We start from the raw sequence: 21807 nt of genomic DNA on the forward strand, positions 1-21807 counted from the left end.
GAGCCTTGTGCTTTCTGTGTGCAGGGAGACTCATGCATCTGTATGCAGTGTGTGTGGACTGCCTGGAAGGGGTTCACAAGATCGTCTGCATCAAGTGCAAGTCCCGCTGGGATGGCAGCTGGCACCAGCTGGGCACCATGTACACCTACGACATCCTGGCTGCCTCTCCCTGCTGTCAGGTTGGTATCAACTGAAGCTGGAGTGCAGTGGGTGGCATTAGAGTTAAAGGCTGCCTTGTGGTTACTTGGAAGGAGTCGTGAGTGCTTGGAGAAGGTGCTTCTAAGGGTGAAGAAGAACTCAGATGCCTGAGTTGTTACCTTGAGGTAGAACACTGTGTAGTCAGAGGAATATATACAATAACCGGCTTGGGGTGTTTTCCATTTTATGTCAGAAGAAAGGTTACGAAACAGCAGAACACCTTCTTTCCACTTGGACTAAGCATGGAAAGTGCTCTGCCGAGCTCTGCCGCTGGTCAGTGGCCTGGTGGTCAGGTTCTGTGTAGGACTTCAGTTTTCTTTTTGTTTGCTTGTAGTTTTCTCATTTTGTGTAACTAATTTGTAGCAAAAGGTTATAATTTAAACTGAGAAGGAAAGTTTTACTTTCTAGAACAGACAAAATTTTCCTCTTGCTTACTTTCTGTGAGAATTGGCAAAACCCCAGCCTCTCAGTCTTAAGTTGTGTGAGGTTGACCAGAAAGATTTGTAATTCTTAAAGTGCTAGGAAAGCAACATTCTTTTCTGGCTCTTAGGAGCACCTGGAGTGTAGCTGTCAAAAGGAAGGGAGGGAGGTGTTGACATAAAACCCCATTAAATAAGACACTAAGAAGACCCAAACCCCAGGAATACCTGAGTTGAGTACTCCACATGCTTGAGGAGGAACTTGTTACAGAATTCCCTGGTAGGTGTTCCTGTGTAGCAGAGACCTTTTCTCCTTCTCTTGCCAGTTTGTTCAGTCAATGACCAGTTTCTGTTGAGGTCACAGGCTGCCAGAGACAGTGACAGTAGTGTGTGTGTGTGTGTGTGTGTGTGTGTGTGTGTGTGTGTGTGTGTGTGTGTTTTTTGTTTTCCATTTAGAAATTTTCCAGAAGAGAAATCTGCTCATGAGAGAGGTAGACAGTCGTCTTTTTCTGACTTGGTTTTGGATAAGGCTGACTAGTTTTTTGCTCTTGTGGTATATTGACTACCTTTCCAGATTCAAGGTTAGCTCTGACAACGAGTTACCATAATCTTTCAGTTAATCACTGTCACGTTTTACGGTTATTGCTGTGCCTTGTGTCTGCTGCTGAGATAAGAGACACCAAAGGAAGTGGCACCTTTCTTCTCTGCACATATGAGATCTAGCAGGAAGGCTAGCCTTTGAATTAAGGAACTAAGGAAGTGAACAAAGGCCTGTTAAAATTCATGGCACCTGAGTGTGGCATGGAACCTTGCAGAGCTCACTCGCCTTCTGAGTTGTTGCTTGTAATGGATGACTCAAATTTTTGAATGTTTTGCCCAGGTCTACACAAATTGTGTCACAGCTGTGACTAAAACCTGTGATTCCTATTTTGGCCTTTTTTCTACTACATGTTGAAAGGCCATGGGATTTCCCTATCTTCAAAGCGAAATACACAGTGGCATCCTTCCCACCGGACCTTTAGTATACAACTGCATGTTTATTTTTTAAACTGTTATATGCCAAGACTATATTTTCTGTCCCCCAACTGAAATGGAAAACTTGTTTGATTCCTATTATTAATCAATTGAATACATTCACTGTGAGAATAAAGTAGTCGACACTTGATTTCCAGGTAAGTCTGAGGCAAACCTAAGCAGTAATTGGTTATCAGAAAGGAGTAAAAGGTTCAAGAGAACTTTCTATTCAAGACTCAGAGGGACGAAGTAGTTCAAAAGGAGTTCATTTTAGGTTGTAGAAAGATAGTCCGTATGTTGCTGAAATGTGCACTCGGGAGTGCATTTAGTTTAAATCCCAGCTGTTCTGCTTTCTGTTTTCTTGGGCATGGTATTTATCACTGTGTGCCCCTTTTCATCATCTGAAATGCAGATTAGACTCCCTCACAGGAATGCTTTGAGGACAAATTTGTTAGCACATTTTTAGGAAGGGTCTAAATTAAGACTGATCTGTAATTTCTGCCTATCCACTTCACTCCCAGATCTATTGCTGAAGGGCTCCAGGATCATGGTGTTAGAGGCCTAGGCACAGGTGAAGATGTCATATGCTAGTGAGTTCTGGAAGTCTCAAGATACAGATAGCACTCCTGCCTAGATTGCCAATTTTGATTGGATATTTTAGAGAAACTTAAAGAAAACAGTGTTATGTAGAGTCAAATGAAAGTGTATGTGAGCTTTTGAAGTAAACCTGGACTCTTCAGGAAAGTATTTCATGTAGGTTTGGGTGCAGAGAGCTAGTTTCAGCCATTTGCTTAAAATCCAGGGACTAGGTGATTACTGTTAGGTAACTGGTGGAGATGTTCAGGTAGTATAATTTAGAATTCTGTCATTGATAGGCACCTCACATTAAAAGAGAGCCTGGGAGACTGTAATCTTTACAAGGATGATGATGAATGTCAGAATGTGTATCTTAGATGTGCATCCCCTGGTTCTGTTAATAATGGAGATACCTTACTGAATTTCTTTCAGTTCAGTTTCTTTCAGTCAACACTTAGACTAGACGGCTTTTGACTGGTATAGTAAAGCCAGTAGGACTATGGATCATGATGTCTGTTTCCCCAGGCTCGGCTGAACTGCAAGCATTGTGGCAAGCCTGTGATCGACGTACGGATCGGAATGCAGTACTTCTCTGAGTACAGCAATGTCCAGCAGTGTCCACACTGTGGGAACCTGGACTACCATTTTGTGAAGCCATTCTCCTCCTTCAAAGTTCTCGAAGCTTATTGATGAAAGCTTTGCTTTAGTAATAGCTATTTTATTGATATTATTACTTTACTACATATCTTTTATAGGGGAACATTCTGTGACATTAATTTCTTTTCTAATTTAAAGCAGAGTTTACTTTGTATATTTGTGCCACTAAAATGAGGGCTGCCCCTTGCCCTGTCTTGATTCCCAAATGTCGTGTGGTTAAGACTGGAGCCCAAATGGGAAATGGTGCAGATTTTGGTAGGGTTTTAGTCTCATGCAGAATCTCTGATGCAGTTCTAAGGTGGTAGGAAGGGTGGGTGCCATTTAGGTGTGGGATTCTGTGGTGAAACTAAGGGTGCGTGGGAGTTGGGAGGAAGCTTTTATTATACGTTAGCTCTCTTGAGACCCACTGTTGGATGCTTGGGCCTTGGGGAGAGTGAGTGACAAGTGAATGTAAGTCTGACCCTGGAGAGCCAGCACTGCGACAGGCTCCCTGGATCTGCTCTTCAGTGCCGGTTGAGGTGCAGTTTACTCCCACTGACCAGTGATTTGAGAGTAGAACTGAGTGCTCTTGTTTTGACTGTATAATTTAACAGTTTTCATACTGGAAATATCCAAACCATATGACCCTTGGAAACTGTTGCTATTGCAGTTTTAAATGAGCTGCATATGACAGGTCTTGTGAAGTGACATTAGAAATGAGGCACATTGAGTCAAGAAGGCAGGAAGGCAGAACTTGGTTATTTGAATTGTGTTGTGTCTCTAGAAGCTGGTCAAAGAACCCACAGAAAATCTGCACATGCTGTGGTGGGCATCGTTTACAGACTGCATTGCTGAAGCAATTGCTTGGTATCCAGAACTTCTCCGAGATAAACCTCTAGCCTGAGTGCTGGGCTGCAGAACCAGTCAGGCCACACTTCTCATTCTATCTGTTGCCACATTAACCCATTTAATACTGACTTTCCAAAATCAGAGGTGACCTCAAGAAGGAAGGGCAAATTGGTTAGAATGATGAACAGTTTTATTCTTTTTAAAGTATGTCTCATTTTGGTAGCAGTAATACAAAGACCATATCTAAAAAAAGATCATCCTAAAGAGTCCCATGATCCCTATTGTTTGTTTAAAAAAAAAAAGTTCCATACAGAACACCAGATATTCCAAAACCAGCCCCTGTTCACTAGAACTTGGAGACTTAAATGTGTTGAAGACATCTCTTCTAGAATTAGAATTAGAGAATTACTTCTCATGAGTAAATTTGACAATTTCAAGTATGATACAGAAATATACATTAAAAGAATACTAAAAATAATTCATTATATAAATAGGTAAATTAGGGGTTTATGTAAATATTTTATATCACTTACTTGGTTTATGCCATCACCCCAGGGGTTTTCTTTTCACAATTGTCTAAACATTATTGCCATTGAGTCTTAAGTTCTTCAGAAGTGCTTGGTGTTTTGTTTGAAACAACAGCATTAAAAACAACAACAACAACAACCTGTGCTAAACTAAAACTCTTCATCAGTTGGTTTTTTTACTTCTGGTTTGGTGTTTGATGATCTGAAAAATTTCACATCTGCAAGAAATACTCAAGTTGCATAAGACAAGCAATAATTATTATTGGTCAGATGATGTTTAATACAACTATGTTAAGTCTGTAAGGACATAATACTTGCAGATTTGTCTTTGATGCACAGAGCTGCAATTGTGAGTTAGCTGTATACTCAAGTTTAAAATTTTGTTAAGTTTTTATTCAGATACCATATTTGTCTTTGTGTTTGTTTCTGATTTTTAAAATAAAATACTTGTAATGCTGTTCTTTAACCTATTGACGTTTTCTGGTAAAACTTCATTATATTATTGTTTTGAAGTCAACTTATCCATTGCACCAGTGAATTCTTTAGATTAAAAAAAAAAACAAAAAACTGTGGGACTATAAGCCACATTCTATTCTTGCTCCTTCGTTTGTTTTCTGCCCCCCAAATGAAGAAGTTTGACTTAATTGGATAAGATTTGCTCTTGATGTTCTCTTGATAGAGTAAGGACTATGGATGTGTGTAGTCCTATAAAAAGAGAAGCATGAGCCATGTACACTTACTTACCTTTTGCCTTTTAGTGCATTGAGTGCATTTTTGTCTGAAAGGGAAGATTTGGCTGATTTGAGAATAAAATACAGTTGAGTATACAATACTTGCTTTAAAGGTAAATCTTACTTTGGAAATCTGCTGACCTTAATGTTTTCACCAAACTTTGCCAGAACACATTGGTTAGAATTGGAAAAAGTCAAGAACGATGACCATTTTTTGTAGTTGGGATATTAAAGGGCATCAGTTATCCAGGAGATCTAGCTTCTGTTTCTTTCATGAATAGTGTTCAATAACTCATAGTTTTGAGATAGACTAATAATTTAAAGTGATTTTTATCTTCTTTAACATTTTTAGTCATTCATTTTAAAAGAGTTCCTTACTTTGAGCAAGTAAAGCTGTCTGCTTCAGTTTTGAGAAAAGCTAATTTCTGATCATTTTCTCTTCAAGCCATCTCAGCTCTCTGCTTTCATCTGATCACCTGATCACAGTGGAAGCACTTGATAACATTGGGCTTATACCTTTAAAGGTAGACTTTATTCCATGAAGTGGAGAAATAAGCAGCTTGTTTTCTAGTTACAAAGGAGCTTTCCCAACATCCTTTAATTTCCAATTTTTGTAAAATGGGTTCATTTTTCTAAGTAAAGGAAATTTTCATACCTTTTGGGGGGAAATTAACATATGAAGAAAGAATATTATGTTTTAATGCTAAAACTTCACAGGTAGATCCATATCTTGGTAGTCTACCTTCCTGAGTTCTTCATGTCATCTTACAGTATCAGTGCTGACTCTGCAGTCTGTTCTGTGCCTGTTTTCTAACCTCTTTGCTTTTCTGTTGAATTCCTTCAAGCGCTTGTTGGGTAATTGGAAGATTGAGGAGAGAGCACTTTTGTTTAGGGTGTGGTTCCCATAACAGGATGCTGCTTAACCCAGTTCATCTTTACACTTTGTTGACCTTATTCTTTTTCCAGGCAAGTGAAAGAAAATATAATGAATGGATACCATGAAAACCAGCTTAAAAATATGTTGTCGTCTATAAAGATTTCTTGTCAAGATGTTTGGATTGCACTTTTGTTGAGAGAAGCCAGTGTAAATAGTTGAGGATGTTGATAAATTGAAGCGTTTGGGTTATGGAATCATGTGTGATGTTAGAGGGTTTCTGTATGTGAAAGGTATTAAGAATAATAAAATTTTAGAAACAAATACTGAGCTTTGCTTTAATGTGTTACTAGATTTTTGATGGAATTTTTTGAGAGATGGGGTTGTTTGGTAAGAAAAACAATAGTAGATAAGTAGGGATATTCTCAAGAGTTAAAATAACATCCAGAAAACCATTCCAAAGTCACTACTGCGATTAATCAAAACTCTAAATTCTGGACTAGTGAGATGGCTCAGCAAGTAAAGGCACCTGATGCCAAATTTAACAACCTGAGTTATATCCCCAGAACCAACACAGTGGAAGGAGAGACCAACTCCAGAAAGTTGTCCTCTGACCAGAGCATGTATGCTGTGGTGCATGCACACTTGTGATAGATAAATGTAAAAAGAGGGAAAAGGGAGAGAGGACCCCACAATTACAAGTTCTTCACTGCTTACAAGTGTGTATCACATGTAAACCTCCTTTGCAACAAAGTAATAGCAAATCAGGCTTCCCCTTGTTTCGTGTGGGTAGTATAAAATTATTCTGTTTATAAAGAATTCTGTAGTCTAGAGAGTGCTAAAGAAGAATGGAAAGAGTGTAGTTTTGATACACCCCAGACCAGACACCCACAGATGCTGTTTTAGTCAGTGTTCTAATGCTGTGAAGAGAGACCATGACCAAGGCAACTTTTATAAAGAAAAGCATTTAATTGGGGCTTGCTTACAGTTTCAGAAGTCCAGTGGTGGTATGGTGGGGAGCTTGGCAACAAGCGGGAAGATATAGTACTGGAGAAGTTAAAAGTTCTGCAGCTGGATCCACAGGCAGCAAGAAGAGAGATACTGCGCTTGGCTTGAGCATTTGAATCCCCAGAGCCCAACTCCTGTAGCATGAATCCTAAAGGGTCTTATTAATAAAACAAACCTGGAGCTGGGTATTGGGGTGAATGCTGGAAGATCAGAGAAGCAAAACCTCAGCTGATCCCGTTTCCTCAGACTGGAAGTCTCTGAGTCCTTATCCAAATGAATCTCAGCTGAACATGCTGCTAAAAGCCTAAAAGCTTAACCAGCTCTAGTTCCTGGTTTTCGTGCTTTATATACATTTCTGCTTTCTGCCATCACTTCCTGGAATTAAAGGCATGAGTCACCAAGCCTGGCTGTTTCCAGTGTGGCTTTGAACTCACGGAGATCTGTATGGATCTCTGCCTCCAGAAGGCTAGGATTAAAGGTGTGAGTGCCACCATTTTCTGGCCTCTATGTCTGTCTACTGGCTGTTCTGTTCTCTGACCCCAGATAAATTTATTAGGGTGCACAATATATTGGGGAACACAGTATCACCATACCAATGACACGTTTACTGTAACAACGCCGCACCTAATCTCTGTCCAGTAGTGCCACTCCCTAATGATCAAGGATTCAAATTTATGAGCCCCTGGATGCCATTCCTATTCAGACCACCACATCCGTGGTCCCCATAGACTTGTAGCCACATCATAATGCAAAAATGCATTCAGTCCAACTTCAAAAGTCCCCATAATCTACAACAGTCTCAAAACTTTGAAAGTCCAAGGTCTCTTTCAAGACTCATGGCAATCTCTTAACTGTAATCTGGGGGGCCGAAAGAGGGAAGCAAATCACACACTTCCAGCATACAAGGGCACAGATTATACATGACCATTCCAAAAGAGAGGAAAGGGAACATGGAAAATTCTGGACCAAAGCAAGACTGAAAACCAGCTGGGCAAACTCCAAACTAAAGAAAGTGAGCCTACTATGGAATGCGGTGTTATTCCTGTAGGTCTTCCCAGTAGGATCACCTCGGTAAGTCCCACCTTCCAGCAGTGGTACATGGGATGAAATATGTGATGGATTTGGGGTTATGCATTCATATAGAGCAAGCATGTTTGGAAACATTCTATATGTAGTTTTAGGGGGAAAAAGAAAATCTACTTGAAATAATGTGTCTTCTACCTGTTTTTTTTTTTTTTTTAATGATTAATTTGTTAGCATCTTTTCCCATCTGTTAAGATAGGTTACTGCTTGGGGAAAACTAGATAAAAGGCAGCATTTTAACAGTCTACTTGAAAAACTCCATTTTATTCACTTTGGGATCTTTGAGCTATTTTTGGATTCATACATGTTGAGCTGTCAGGTTTGATATACCATTGGTAATATCCAGTTTGGTCAGGGTTTTGCTTTTTGATTAAGTTTTTAGATAGTTCTTATACCTTATGTTCCATTTCCAATTTCTCATGATCTTTTCTGAAATGCTCATATCCCATTTTGAGGGTTACTGTACTTGATCATTGTATTTGAGCCTCTTCAAGCTTTATGAGAAAAAAAAATACTGTTTTGCACATGTTTTTGCCAACATTTCTCATGCTTTGGGGGCTGTATCAGTTACTTTTCTGTTGCTGTGGTTAAAATGCCATGACTAAAAGAACTGGAGGAAGAAAGTTTATTTCTTGCTTTTGGTTCCAGAGGCCTAGCATCTATAATGGTAAGGAAGGCAAGGCATGCTGACAGGAGCAGGAAGTTAGTCACATTTTTGTCCACAGACAGGAAGCAGAAAACGGTTAGGAAGTAAGATGAGGGTTATACCCTCAAAACCTACCCCTCCTGCAGTGATATACTTCCCTCACCATGGCTGCATCCCCTAAAGGTCCCATAACTAGGTAAAAGTTTCTCTTCCACCTACCTGTTCCAAATACCCAGCAGCCACTTCCCAAATAACTGACTTGGGGCCTAATATTACTTACAAATGCTTGGATGGTAGCTCAGGCTTACTACTAACTAGTTCTTACACTTCAATTAACCCATAATTCTTATCTATGTTGAGCCATGTGGCTTGGTACCTTTTCTCAGTCCTACATTCTCATCTTGCTTCCTCTGCGTCTGGCTGGCAACTGTCTGCCTTTCCTCTTCCCAGCCTTCTCCTACTCTGGTCACCCCGCCTACACTTCCTGCCTGGTTACTGGCCAATCTGTTTTATAAACCAATGGGAGTGACAAACCTTTACAATGTACAAGATCATTATCCCACAGCACATAACAACCAACAGTACCACCAACTGGGAACCAAGTGTTCAAATACATGAGCCTATGGGAGACATTTCAAACCACTAGAGAATAACTTGTGATAGTGTTAGTAACTGCAAACCTATGGGGTGGCAATCAGTGTTGCACATCTTGTTCATCACGTTAACTAGTCCAATTGTTCTGAAGCTCTGATATAGCAGGTTGCTAGGGAAATAGAACAGAAGAAGGCCATGGACAAGCATTTCTTTGATGCCTCAGAACCCTATGGTTCTAAAAAGAGATGACTGAATATTTTAGAGAGCTTAGTGGAGATCATAAGGTTACCACAAGCCTGCACAGGATGTCTGAAAGGTCATTTTACTTTGTGCAAGGATTATAGCAACTATGGCTGTCTCTGATGGTGCAGAAACACTGGTAGAAGTATGGGCTTTTGATGGATAATATATAAGAACATAAATTATTAATAATTACTGACAGTTTTGTAGACTTCTTTCAAAATATGAGCAGGATATGTTGGGTGGGAGGTTAGTTTCTGGTGATGGCAGAGTTGACAGATGCCATTAATAGGTCCCCACTTTTTTTCTGGTCCCTTTCGTTTATTGAAATGTTTATCATGTTTTCCTTACCATCTTTCTGTCTTCCCTCCTTCCTTTCTTGTTGGATCAATGTTCCTAATCATCAGGATATAGTAAAAGCTCCCAGATAAGCTGTTGTGTGACACTGTTCCTGGAGAAACATGAATAAAGAGCTACTCACCCCAGATAGGGAACCAGTGACAACCAAAATACAGATCCCATCAAAGTCCAACTTAGCCAACCAATGAGTTTTATAGGAGTTACAGGAACAGAAGTGATGCAAAGCCAAAAGCCCACCCCAGCATAGGTGAGACAGCTCACAAAATCTGGAAACTTAGAGCACAAGGCACCACAGGCAGGCAGTTTAACAGGTTGGAGAGTATCTGCTCCAACTAGTTCAGTTGATCTGGGTCCCTTTCAGACAGCTCATCTGGTTTCTGTTTCTTCTAGGCAGCTTGCCTTGTCTGAGTGTCTCTCGGCTGTCCTTACTTGTTTGTATATGCTTGGGGATGGAAGGGCCTAGTGAATCAGTGTGGGAAGGTTTTTGCTGACTGGTAGGGGTCATAGTCTCCCCATGGCCCTGCAGCTTATCTCAATAGCTCTGCAACCTGGGGCTCCCTCCCTGCAGCAGAATGTCCTGCCTCTACCTGCCCTTATCTGGAGAATGTCCCTGGGCCTGGAGGACTGACCTTATCTGATAACTGTCTCTAAACCAGATGCCTGTTTCTATACCAGATGTCTGACTTATCTTTAGCTTGAACCCTGTCATAGATTCCTGCTAGAAACCTTTTCTTTTTTTAATTAAAAATTTAAATTCATTTTACATACCAATCACAGTTTCCCCTCCCTCCTTTTCTCCTGTCTCCCTCTCCCCCGCCCCATCCACTCCTCAGGGTAAGGCCTCCCATGGGAGTCAACAAAGCATAGCATATCAAGTTGAGGCAGGACCAGGCTACTCCCTGCTGCATCAAGGCTGAGCAAGGCATCCCACCATAGGGAGTAGGTTCCAAAAAGCCAGCTCATGCACCAGGGACAGATCCTGGTCCCACTGCTAGGGGACCCACAAACAGACCAAGCTATACAACTGTCACCCACGTGTAGAGGGCCTAGGTTGGTCCCATGCAGGCTCCCTAGCTGTCGGTCCAGAGTCCGTGAGCTCCTACAAGCTCGGGTCAGCTGTCTCTATGGGTTTTCCCGTCATGATCTTGACCCTCCTTGCTCATATAATCCCTCCTCCCTCTCTTCAGCTTGATTCCTGGAGATCTGCTCAGTGCTTGGCTGTGGATCTGTGCATCTGCTCCCATCAGTTAACTGGATGAAGTTCTAATGATGACAGGGTGGTCACCAATCTGATTACAGGAGAAGGCCAGTTCAGGAACCCTCTCCACTATTGCTAGGAGTCTTAGCTGAAGTCATCCTTGTAGATTCCTGGGAGTTTCCCTGGTACCAGATTTCTCCCTAACCCCATAATGGCCCCCTCTACGAAGATACCTCTTTCATTGCTCTCCCTCTCCAACCCTCCCCCAACTAGGCCATCCTGATCCCTCATGTTCCTATGTTCCATCTGCACATACTAGGAGCCTTATAATAGGAGTGTGCCACTTAATGCAAATTAGAGTTTGTCCCCAGGCTCCCCAATCCTATATATTCCTTATATTCTGGTATAAAGTTGAACTGGTTAACTGAAGTCTGTCTCCTGGAGGGCTGTCTCTCTTCTTGCTCATAGGCCACATACAAAGCTTGCTGTTGCAATTACTGCCTCTTGCCCTTTTGACCTGGTGGCCAACAGGCCAAGAGAGAAAGAGGACCCCCCACAAATCTGGGTCAGTTTCAGGAATTTCCTGATGCTTTTAAGTTTGCCTTCTAATCTCAAGGAGCTTCCTGCAGGATGGGATGTTTCACTTCCCCTTAGAACAGTGGTTCTCAACCTTCCTAATGCTGTGACCCTTTAATGCAATTCATCACATTGTGGTAACCCCTAACCATAAAATTATTTCATTGGTACTTCATAACTGCAATTTTGCCACTGTTACAAATCATAATGTAAATATCTGATATTCAGGATATCAGATATGTGACCCCAAGGGGTCGTGACAGGTTAAGAACTACTACCTTAGAATATTCTGTTGTTTTACCTCTCTGTAAATACCACATATCTTCAGGAGCTTCATCCTTAGAACGTTCTGCTGTTTTACCTCTCTTTTAACATACTATCTTAAAATACCCCATTTCTTCACCTCCCCTTTAACATCCTGTTTTAAATTGTTTTTTTCTGAGACAGGGTTTCTCTGTGTAGCTTTGGAGCCTGTCCTGGATCTCACTCTGTAGTCCAGGCTGGCCTCGAACTCACAGAGATCCACCTGCCTCTGCCTCCCAAGTACTGGGATTAAAGGCGTGAGCCACCACCACCCAGCCTAACATCCTGTTTTTAGAAGCTTCTTTTCAAAATGGAAGGATTTAATCTTGGAGAAAACTGCTGCACAGTACAGGGCCAGATGTGAGCTGGACCAGAAAAATTAAGAAATTAATTAAAATTTGAAAGTAGACATATATAACCTACTCAAAGTAAAACTGATCAATGGAATAAGAGAGTACTAACATATACCCCCACATACTTACTAGGATTTTTACAAAAGCCTGAAGAGCATTCAGTGAATAAAGGCTATGTAACAAATGGTGCTGTGATTATTTAATATCCATCTACCTTCAAATTAAAATCCAGTGCTCGATCCATATACCATACTGAGAGTGAATCATACATAGATACAAGTATAAAACCCTCAAATTAATAAAATTAGACTTTATTAAAATTAACTTCCCAAAAGATACACTAAGAGAATGAAAACAAAGTACAGACTGGAAGAGGATTTGATCTAGAATAGCAAATACCTCCCAACATGTAGTAATAGACAAAATGATCCATTTAAAGGTGGTGGTAGACAATATTAAGTTTTCCAAAATGAAAACCATTGCAAACATGAGGTACTAGGCATCCTTAGTCATGAGGGAAATACAATTTAAAGCATGGTGAGAGAACTCCCAGCCCTTGCACTCTCTAGAAAGACCATGAATACCAAGTGCAGGCAAAGATGGAGAGTACCATCCATGGGAAATCCTTTCAGTCAGGCCTCACCTGTGTTCTAGCTATTTTACTGATAGTCAAGAAAAATGGAAAAATTTCTATCAACTTTGTAATATTCCTAAGCAGAAACTGCTCAAGTATTCATCTACAGAAGAATGAACAAAAGTATAATATCCGCAACATAGAGCACCAAGCAACAAAAAGGATCAAGCCCTTGGTCAACGGCACGAATGAACCCCAAAGTAGTCACACAGGAGTAAAACAAAGTTGTTGAATTAAACAAGGGAGGGAAAACAAATTTGTCAACAGAGATCCTAGGAATCTAGGTAGATTCTGTTATTTATACCATTTCTCCTGTCTTGAGAACCAAGCAGGACAGTCTTAAAAAAATGTCTAAGGGCCAACTAAATGGCACAGCTGATAAGGCTGCTGGATGTCAAGCCTGATGACCTGAGTTCAATCCTCTGACTACCACAGACATGCCACAGCACATGTGCACACATATGCACACCCATAAGTACAAAGACATTTTAAAATGTGTCATAAGCGAAGATTTTGCAAGAAAGGCATTAGGGTCCTACAAATAGAGGGATCACACATGAAAATAGTCACTATACATTGCTGGTTTAAATTTAAATTGTTTTGTTTTTTCGAAATGGTTTCTCTGTGCAGCTGCTCTGGCTGTCCTGAAACTCACTCTGTAGACCAGGCTGGCTTAGAGCTCACAGAGACCCACCTGCCTCTGCCTCCTGAGCACTGGGATCAAAGGTGTGTGCCACTACTGGCTGGTTAGATTTAAATGTTTATGGTAATTTATTTTACTCTATGGAGGGCATTTATTCTACTCTATGGAGAAATTGGTACATAATGATTTCCTAAGTTTTGACAGATGCCTGTATTTGTGAAACCATCACCACAGAGATGACTGATTATATAGTCAGCCCCAAGAATTCTTCTCCTCCCCATTAATATCCTGTCTCCAGGCAACTACTCATCTGCCGTTAGAGGTGCTTGACTTCCGAGAGTTTTACATAAATGTAATCAAGTTTTGCTTTATTGCATAACTGTCAAGAACAAGTTTGGGAACAAGCATGGCCAACTGGTAAAGATACCCCTGGGGATCATACATGTAGAATATGCATAATCCTGGAATCCGCCTCTTAACCTCAATCACCTTGCTCAAGTCATTTATTGTGGGTAGTTTTTTTTTCGGGGGAGGGGTTGAGGCAGGGTTTCTCTGTGTAGTTTTGATGCCTGTCCTGGATCTCGCTCTGTAGACCAGGCTGGCCTCAAACTCACAAAGATCTGCCTGGCTCTGCCTCCCGAGTGCTGGGATTAAAGGCATGCGCCATCACTGCCTGGCATATTGTGAGAAGTTTTATAAAGTGAGTTAGAGTCAGTTAATTTGCTAGATTGGTCAGCTGATAGAAATTCTGCTCAAGTTCTCTTATCCTCATTTCTCATGTGTGAAGGTTGATTCATTCCCTGGAGGTGGGTTTCCAGGGGTTAAATGAAGCAATGTAAATAAAATACGTTATACAATCCATGGCATGTAGTAAGTGCTGAAATTGTTCTATATTGAGATTGTGTGGGTAAGTTATTGCTGGATGCACTTTAATATAACATTAGGAAAAGGAAGGTCTAAGGGATGGAGTCAGCACAGAGAAAGACATTGCCTCAATATTGCATATCAGAATATAGGATTGAAGGTGTTTCCTGTCACCAATAAGTGGGTGACCTCTGGAAGGAAGTGTCCCAGGGAGAGGCACTTGTCAAGGGTCTTGAAAACCTGAAGAGTTCTTTTAACAGTAGTGGAGGAATTAGAGATCGTCTGGCATCTCATAAGGCAGCTGAGGGCAGCCTCGTCTGAAATGAGTGGGTGGGTGAATGGAGTTCAAACTGACTTCCATGGGGAACTCCGTGATAAGTGGGTCAAAAAGGTTGTAGGACTCAGGCTGATAAAATCTGTCTCTGAAAGGCGGGTTATAGTTCTGTGAAAGCTCTACTTGTTCTGCTCCCTTTGGGGAATTGTCAGACTAACACTGGGTAGTTAGTTCAGTGATAAAGTCCTTGCCTAGCATGGTAAAGACCCTAGGCTCCAGCCTCACTGTTGTGAAACAAACCAGTGATTTCTCATCACAAAACTAGTTTTTGACTTAGGAAACAATCCATTTCTTTTCCAAGGTGTGAAAACAGACACAGCTGAACTACTAGTGTTTTTTTTTTTTTTTTATCTGAGGTATGACTTAAGGGTGGCATTTATACTTCTGACTTAGTATGGTGAAAGTCATTTATGAGCAATAAGCCTTGGAATGTGATGGAGACAAATTATAGCCAAGAAGGCCTCTATTTACATAATATGGCTTTGGAGGTACATTGATCTGAACGTGGTCACCACACACTCATGTGTTGAACTTCTAGCCTCCAAGGTCATGTTAGTAGGAAGTAGAGCTCTTTTGGAAGTGATTGGATCATGAGGACAAAAGCCTCATGAATGGGATTACGGTCTTTATGAAAGAGGTTCAAGGGAGCTTGGTTGCCCCTTTTACCACGTGAGGAAACAACTTAGCCGGTACCATATGTGAGAGAAAGTGCCCTCACCAAGCGACCAATCTGCTGGCCTTCAATTTTGCAACTTCTAGAACTGTGAGCAATAAATTTCTGTTGTTTATAAGTTATCCATTCTAAGGTATTTTCCTATAGCAGTCTGAAAGGACTAAGAAGAAGTGTGGTTTGCCTGACAGCTGATAAAGGGCCAACTCAAGTTCTCCAACCCTTGATCAGGATCTGAGTTTTCTTAGCTAATCAGGACCAATGTGATGTTCTGTAACAGTGCTGGTATCAGCCAGGTTATACATTCAAGTCATTCAGCCTTTTGGATCATGTTTTCTGTTCTGAAAAATACAAATAACCATCTTTCTAATATTCTTATGGTATGATTTAATGAATAAACAGACTGTTTTGTAGCAATTTTCTCCAAATTGAAGTGTCCTCTCTTAGAAAGAGGAGGAAGGTTCTTTAAGACTCAAGAAGCCAACAAGACATGCAAGGTTCAGGAAGCTCCTGAAACTTAAAAGGCTGACAAGGTCCCTTTCCAGGGTTGTGAAAAGCAGATGCTGAGAGGAGGAGACACGAGAACCAGCTAAGCCACCTGCAGGTGGTACAGTAGTTCCAAAGGATGCAGTTCCAGGGATGTAACTCTCATGGGTTGTCACCTGTGCAATCTCAGTGATGCACCTGCATTTGAATTACTCATGTTATCTCTAAGTAATTAACTCCTCATCAGTGCTCTTGTAAGTAGCACCAAAACGCTCACGAGTTCAATAGGCTAGGCTTGGATAGAATTGTTTCTTTGGTACATTGTTGCTACCCAGTCTTGAGATAAATTGATATTTGCTCATATCTTCCCAGGAAGAGTCATAAAACATAAGCAAAAATAATTGATTAACTTGCTATGAGAAATAGACCTGTGACATTATGAAAACAAATAATTTAGTTACACCATTTATTTCTCTTTTAGTAAGTAGCGTATGGCTGAGATACTTTTGATCTTTGGATTTAAACAGCTATGCTTGTCTTTCCAATTATTCTTTTCACATGTCACACTCAACATTCCAAGGATGCTATTCAGTTCAGCATTTCAATTCATTGTATACACACTGTCTGCAGTTGTAAGAGTTAAAATGCATCATGATGACTTTTTTCAAAAAACTAATCATTTCCAATATCTTTAAAATCGTTTCCTGAATGTTTGTTGAATTCTAGTCTTGACATGGCTGAATTCTCTGAAAAGATGTCAAGATTCCCAGAGGTGTATAGATAGAATTAACATAGTTCTGGCTGTGGATTGCTGTGCTCATCTGTGATCTTCCATGCTGAAAGAAAAGTTTAATTAGATCCATTTAAAAAACCTATTTGAAAGTCTAACCAAAAATTCACTTATAAGATTTGTACTTTTAGGTTAAGAATTTTCTTAGACTGAAGAAAGATCTGAACCATTTCATTTCTGACATTTCTCTAGATTACCTTTCATTGGGTTTGTTAATGCATGTGTAACGCTCTCTGTCAGGGAAGCAAGAGCTTTCTGAGGAGTGATGTTGGAATCTCAGTTATTTTCCAGATGTCTTTAATCTGGTCTTCTATGTTGATGGAACATGAGCCATGCAGAATATCCAAACACTCTTTTGAAATGGAGGTTTGAACATTAAGCATTCATAGGATAGTTCATGTAAGAAATAGTCATGTTTTGCTGTAGGTTTCACAGTGAAAATGTTGCAGTGAAGGTGACAGAGGAATTGCTGGAAACGACAATCTGTTTTAAATCTGATACTTTTTCAAAAACATATTTATTTATTTTTATTTTATGTGTATCGGCATTTTGCCTGCATGCATGAGGGTGTCGGATCCCCTAGGACTGGAGTTACAGACAGTTGTGAGCTGTCATCTGGGTACTGGGAATTGAACCTGGGCCCTCTGGAAAAGCAACCAGTGCTCTTAACTTCTGAGCCATCTCTCCAGCCCCTAAACCAGATACTTTCAGTGCTATCCATTCGAGTTGCATTGGTTAAAAGTTTTAAGTAAACATCATTAGCAAATCACCTTAGCTGTGAGAGAATGCATATTCAAAACTGCTTAACATTAAAATTCAAAAGTGACTATATTTCTCTAAGAAGAATAATGCTTAAAATAGTCAAATTGACTTTTTATTAGCATTGCCTCTGTTTTAAAATTGGAGCAAGTACTTTAGCAACAAGTTTTGGCTTATATACAATTTTTAAATAACAAAATATATTTTGAAGATTTCAAAACTTACCATTAGACATCAAAGAAAGGAAATCAGAAAGATCTCGAAATAAATGGAATCCTCAAATTTTCTGTTTGGCTCAAAGAAGTATGTTTCACCTCTTCAAAGACAATACAATTATCCCTCTGTATCATAGGGGATTGGTTCCAAAACTCCTTGTGGATACCCAACCCACAGATACTCAAGTCCTTATAAAACCACATACTATGTGCCTGTGATCTACATGCTCCTTCTGCGTGCTTTACATATTAATTTTATTATTTAAATTATGTGTATGTGTATGAGTATGCACTGTGTGTAACATGGCTTGGTCATGGAATTGGACTGGGGTGATGAAGTAATGAAGAAAGGATAGATACATAGTCATGTAGAGAAAAGCTGGGATTGGGTGAGCTGTGCATGTTCTCATGTAGACACACCAGCATGCAACCTGGAAACAGCATGTTTATTACGCATATGCAAGAAGGAGTTAGCTAGACTCACTAGGAAGTCTGTGAGGAGCAGTCGTAGGTTGCATTCTTCCTCCAGGAAGAATCTGTAGTTCAATCTGTAGTTGCTAGTTTTTGTATATGCTGTCAATATTCACACACCGACAAGAGGAGGCTTTGTTGATGCTCTGAGCCTGACCCAGGGAAGGCTTTTCCAATACCCACGGGTCTAGGGAACTGGGGCCCTGGTCAGTAATACACATTTGCTCAGGGCTTTGGTTGCCTGTCAAGGCCAGAAAAGGGCATACTATCCTATGGAGCTGGAGTTGCAGGGGATTGCAAGCATCTGGTGTGGGTTCTGGGAGCTAACTCTGCTCCTCTGTGGGAGCAACAAGCACTCAACAGCTGAGCAGGATCTCCAGCTTCTTTCTGTATACTTTAAACGATTTCTGGGTTACTTATCAGGCCCAATACAAGAGCTATGAAAACAGAAGTCATCCTTTATTACTGAGGTAATAATAAATAATAACAAGGGGGAAGTATATGAGTTCAGTACAGACACATTTTTTTCCTGAATAGTTTCAATCTGTAGTTGGTTGAATCCATAGATGTAGAGTGTATGGATATAGATGGCTAACTGTACTGTCTTTGCAATTTTGTGGGGGATGAAGACACTTAAATGTAGTGTACAGAGACATTGTTACACTATTGCATCCAAATTCATGCATTCTTTGTGAATTCTTTTCAGTCTGGCTTGGGTAGACCTGTATTCACCCTGTCACATCAAGAGTTACCTGAGGCCTAGAGGGTTGTCTGCAGTTGCTTGAAGGGGATCCACTAGGAAACTTCCAGCAGCCCCAGTCCTCAGCCACAGCCATCCCTAGAGCAGAGGGCCCATTCTGCCTTCAGGAGGTGGGACATCCTTTCTTAGCGTGGTTTGACTCTTTCTGGAGAAGAGCTCCAATGAGGGTGTTTTTTTGGGATTTCTTTTAGAAAATCTGGTGCCAAAATGTTACTAACAGGAAAGTAAATGCCTGAATCATAAGACCTACCTACTATTCTTGGAGGTTGGTAAAGATCCTTTCATCTCTTACTCAGTTAAAATTTGTGATTATCTTGGTATTAGACAATGGAGTAGACAAAATACTTTGTATTTTGCTTTTTTTTTTTAAATAAATGCTTATTGTTTTATGTGTAAGAGTTCTTGCCTGTATGTATGTATTTGTACTGTACATATGTCTGGTGCTCTTGAAGCCCAGAAGAGGGTGTCAGAATCCCTGGAACTGGAGTTACAGACAGCTGTGAGCTGCTATATGGATGCTGGGAAGTGTACATGGCTCTTCTGAAATAATAGCAAATGCTTTTAGCTGCTGTTTTTAAACTGCTGAGCTATCTCTCCATCCCTAGAGTGTGTGGTTTATAAACAAAAGTTATTGCTTACATCCTAGAATTTAAATCTAAGATCAAGTTACCATCGGATGTGATGTCTGGTAGGGACCAGTTCTTCACAGTTGGTAGAGGCATGCACAAGGTCCCGTAGACCTCATTATGAAGACCCCAATTCCACTCATGAAGGTTCTGTCTCTGGTTTTACCAATATCCTGAAATTATCTTAATACAGTCACCATTGAGATTAGGATCCAAAATATGAATTTGAGGAGGACACAAGCATCTAGATTCTGTATGGGGTTATCTTAGTTAAGATTAATGGAACTACCGAATATCAGAAGACACTGTAAAAATACCTTTGTCAATCCTCTTACTATAATATAGAGAAAGGAAACAAACACAGATAGATCATGGTGTCCTAGAACACTTATGAAGATGCCCAGTTGTTTCAGACATTAATAACCCTGAGTGAGTGTGGGGGGCCATCCCACCCTCCTTTTCCCCAGGCTACTCTTGAGCAGGAGCAGCAGGAAATATTAGATAGAAAAGAGAGACAGACAGAAAACACAGAATAGCCTTGGGAAGGCCTGGATCAGGATCCATTGGGCCCCAACTGTCTCTGCCAAAGGGCTTTTAAAGGAATGCCAAGTTGTGGAGCCAAAGACCTCCCCCCAGCACAACCAAGTGCAGACCATTCCAGACACCTGGTGATCATACATGTGGTCAAGCCATCCCCTAATGCAGCCCTGCTGTGTACAGCAAGCTCAGATATCACTAGGAAACCTCTGTGGACCTCAATAAGTGAGCAATCATAATACTGAATTCTCATACAGAATGGGGAAGAACTTAATTTGGTTCTTATCTAAGGAGAAATTCGAAGCTAATTTCAGATCTGCATCAAGCAAAAGTAACTCCCTCATGCTATAGTATTTAACCCAACTTTTAATAATATAATATTATTGGCTTTTTAAAGTTTTAAGTCCTTTTTGTACCTATTGGACTTAATCCAAGGTCATTTTTTCCTTGTTTAGTAGTTCTGGTAGACTACAATGCTAATTGGATTATTCTCAATATAACAATAAAATAAATGAAGAATGACTCTTGGTTTTTACTTCTTACTTATCTAACTAGCACTTGGGGAAGCCTCTGGGATCAGGAGATAGTGCTAATTGTTTAGTGTTAATAAGTCTCACGTGCTAGGATTTAAGGCATTTAAACCTGTGTGTGTGTGGGGGGGGGAGGGATATTCTGTCTTTTATGCTGCTTCAGAACACTCTAGCTCTTTGCCAGGACCACCCTTCCTCGATGATCTCTATGGTAGGTCATTAAGGATTTATACTTGAAGGCTTTAATAAGCAGAAATGTCTAATTACTATTGAAAATCACAACCCCTACCTATTCTCCTTCCCCCCTTCCGGTTTTCATTTTTCTTTCTTCCTTTCTTTGAGAAATGGTCTCATGTCATCCCAGGCTGGTCTCAAATTTGCTGTGGTGCTGAGGATGACCTCACATTCTTGATTCTCCAGCCTTTGTCTCCACACGTGGGATTACAGGAATATTCCACCACGCCCAGTTAATGTGATGCTGGTGATCAAACCCAGGGCTCTGTGCATGTTAGGCAATTACTCTGCCAACCGAAGTACATCTTCAGAACCCCAGTTTTTTCCCAAGGCATTTGGGACCAACTACCATACAATGTATTGTGTTTATATGTCATGTTACTGTTTTCTGTGCTAAAATGCAAGCACAGTTATATACAAATTTCTGTCTTTTAAAACAATCACTGCTGTATGACCTTCTACAACAATACTTGCCGCAAAAGAAGTGCTCAGTATGTATTTGTGATGAATATTAATCATATTTCATCAGTTGAAGATAAGCTTTACAAATCAACCCAGGAAAGGAGTTCATCTTGATTGGCAATTCTTCCTTGAGAAGTATGTATCTAATAATATAAAGGAAGTGGGCTGTTGGCTAAGGCCACCCAAAGGCATCACAGTAACCTGTGCAATGTAAATCGACACTAGGTAATAATAGCAATGTTTTGGTCCATTTGTGCTGTTATAATAAAAATACATGAGACTGGATAACTTATAACAAACAGAAATGAGCTCATAGTTGTGGGCCAGGAACTCCAAAGGGAAGATACCAGTGTGTTTTGTCTGGTGAAGGCAGACATCTTCTAAGGTGTGTAACTCTGAACCATCTTGTTGGCATTCAGCATCAATTTTTAAGGAGATAGGCATTCAAATCATAGCAGGTGTGTGTGTGTGTGTGTGTGTGTGTGTGTGTGTGTGTGTGTGTGTGTGATTAAAAACAAAATTTCTCTGTTAAAAATGAATGCCATCTTTCATTGAGGCCATCTCTAGTCATATTTCCTTAAGTTTTTATTTCAGGAAAGACCATTCA

General features: G+C 40.4%; 1 protein-coding gene across 1 annotated transcript in view; it reads left to right on the top strand.

The window, feature by feature from the left end:
* Nucleotides 1-6148, top strand: part of Heca (hdc homolog, cell cycle regulator) — a 45014-nt gene extending 38866 nt beyond the window's left edge. The window contains exons 3-4 of the mRNA XM_076552707.1: nt 25-179; nt 2733-6148. Of these exons, the coding sequence (XP_076408822.1) occupies nt 25-179; nt 2733-2897 (320 nt within the window). The 3' untranslated portion in view covers nt 2898-6148. The remainder of the gene's footprint in view (nt 1-24; nt 180-2732) is intronic.
* The last annotated feature ends 15659 nt before the right edge of the window (nt 6149-21807 follow it).

This window comes from Peromyscus maniculatus, chromosome 16, assembly GCF_049852395.1.
Source record: "Peromyscus maniculatus bairdii isolate BWxNUB_F1_BW_parent chromosome 16, HU_Pman_BW_mat_3.1, whole genome shotgun sequence".
NCBI classification, from domain to species: domain Eukaryota; kingdom Metazoa; phylum Chordata; class Mammalia; order Rodentia; family Cricetidae; genus Peromyscus; species Peromyscus maniculatus.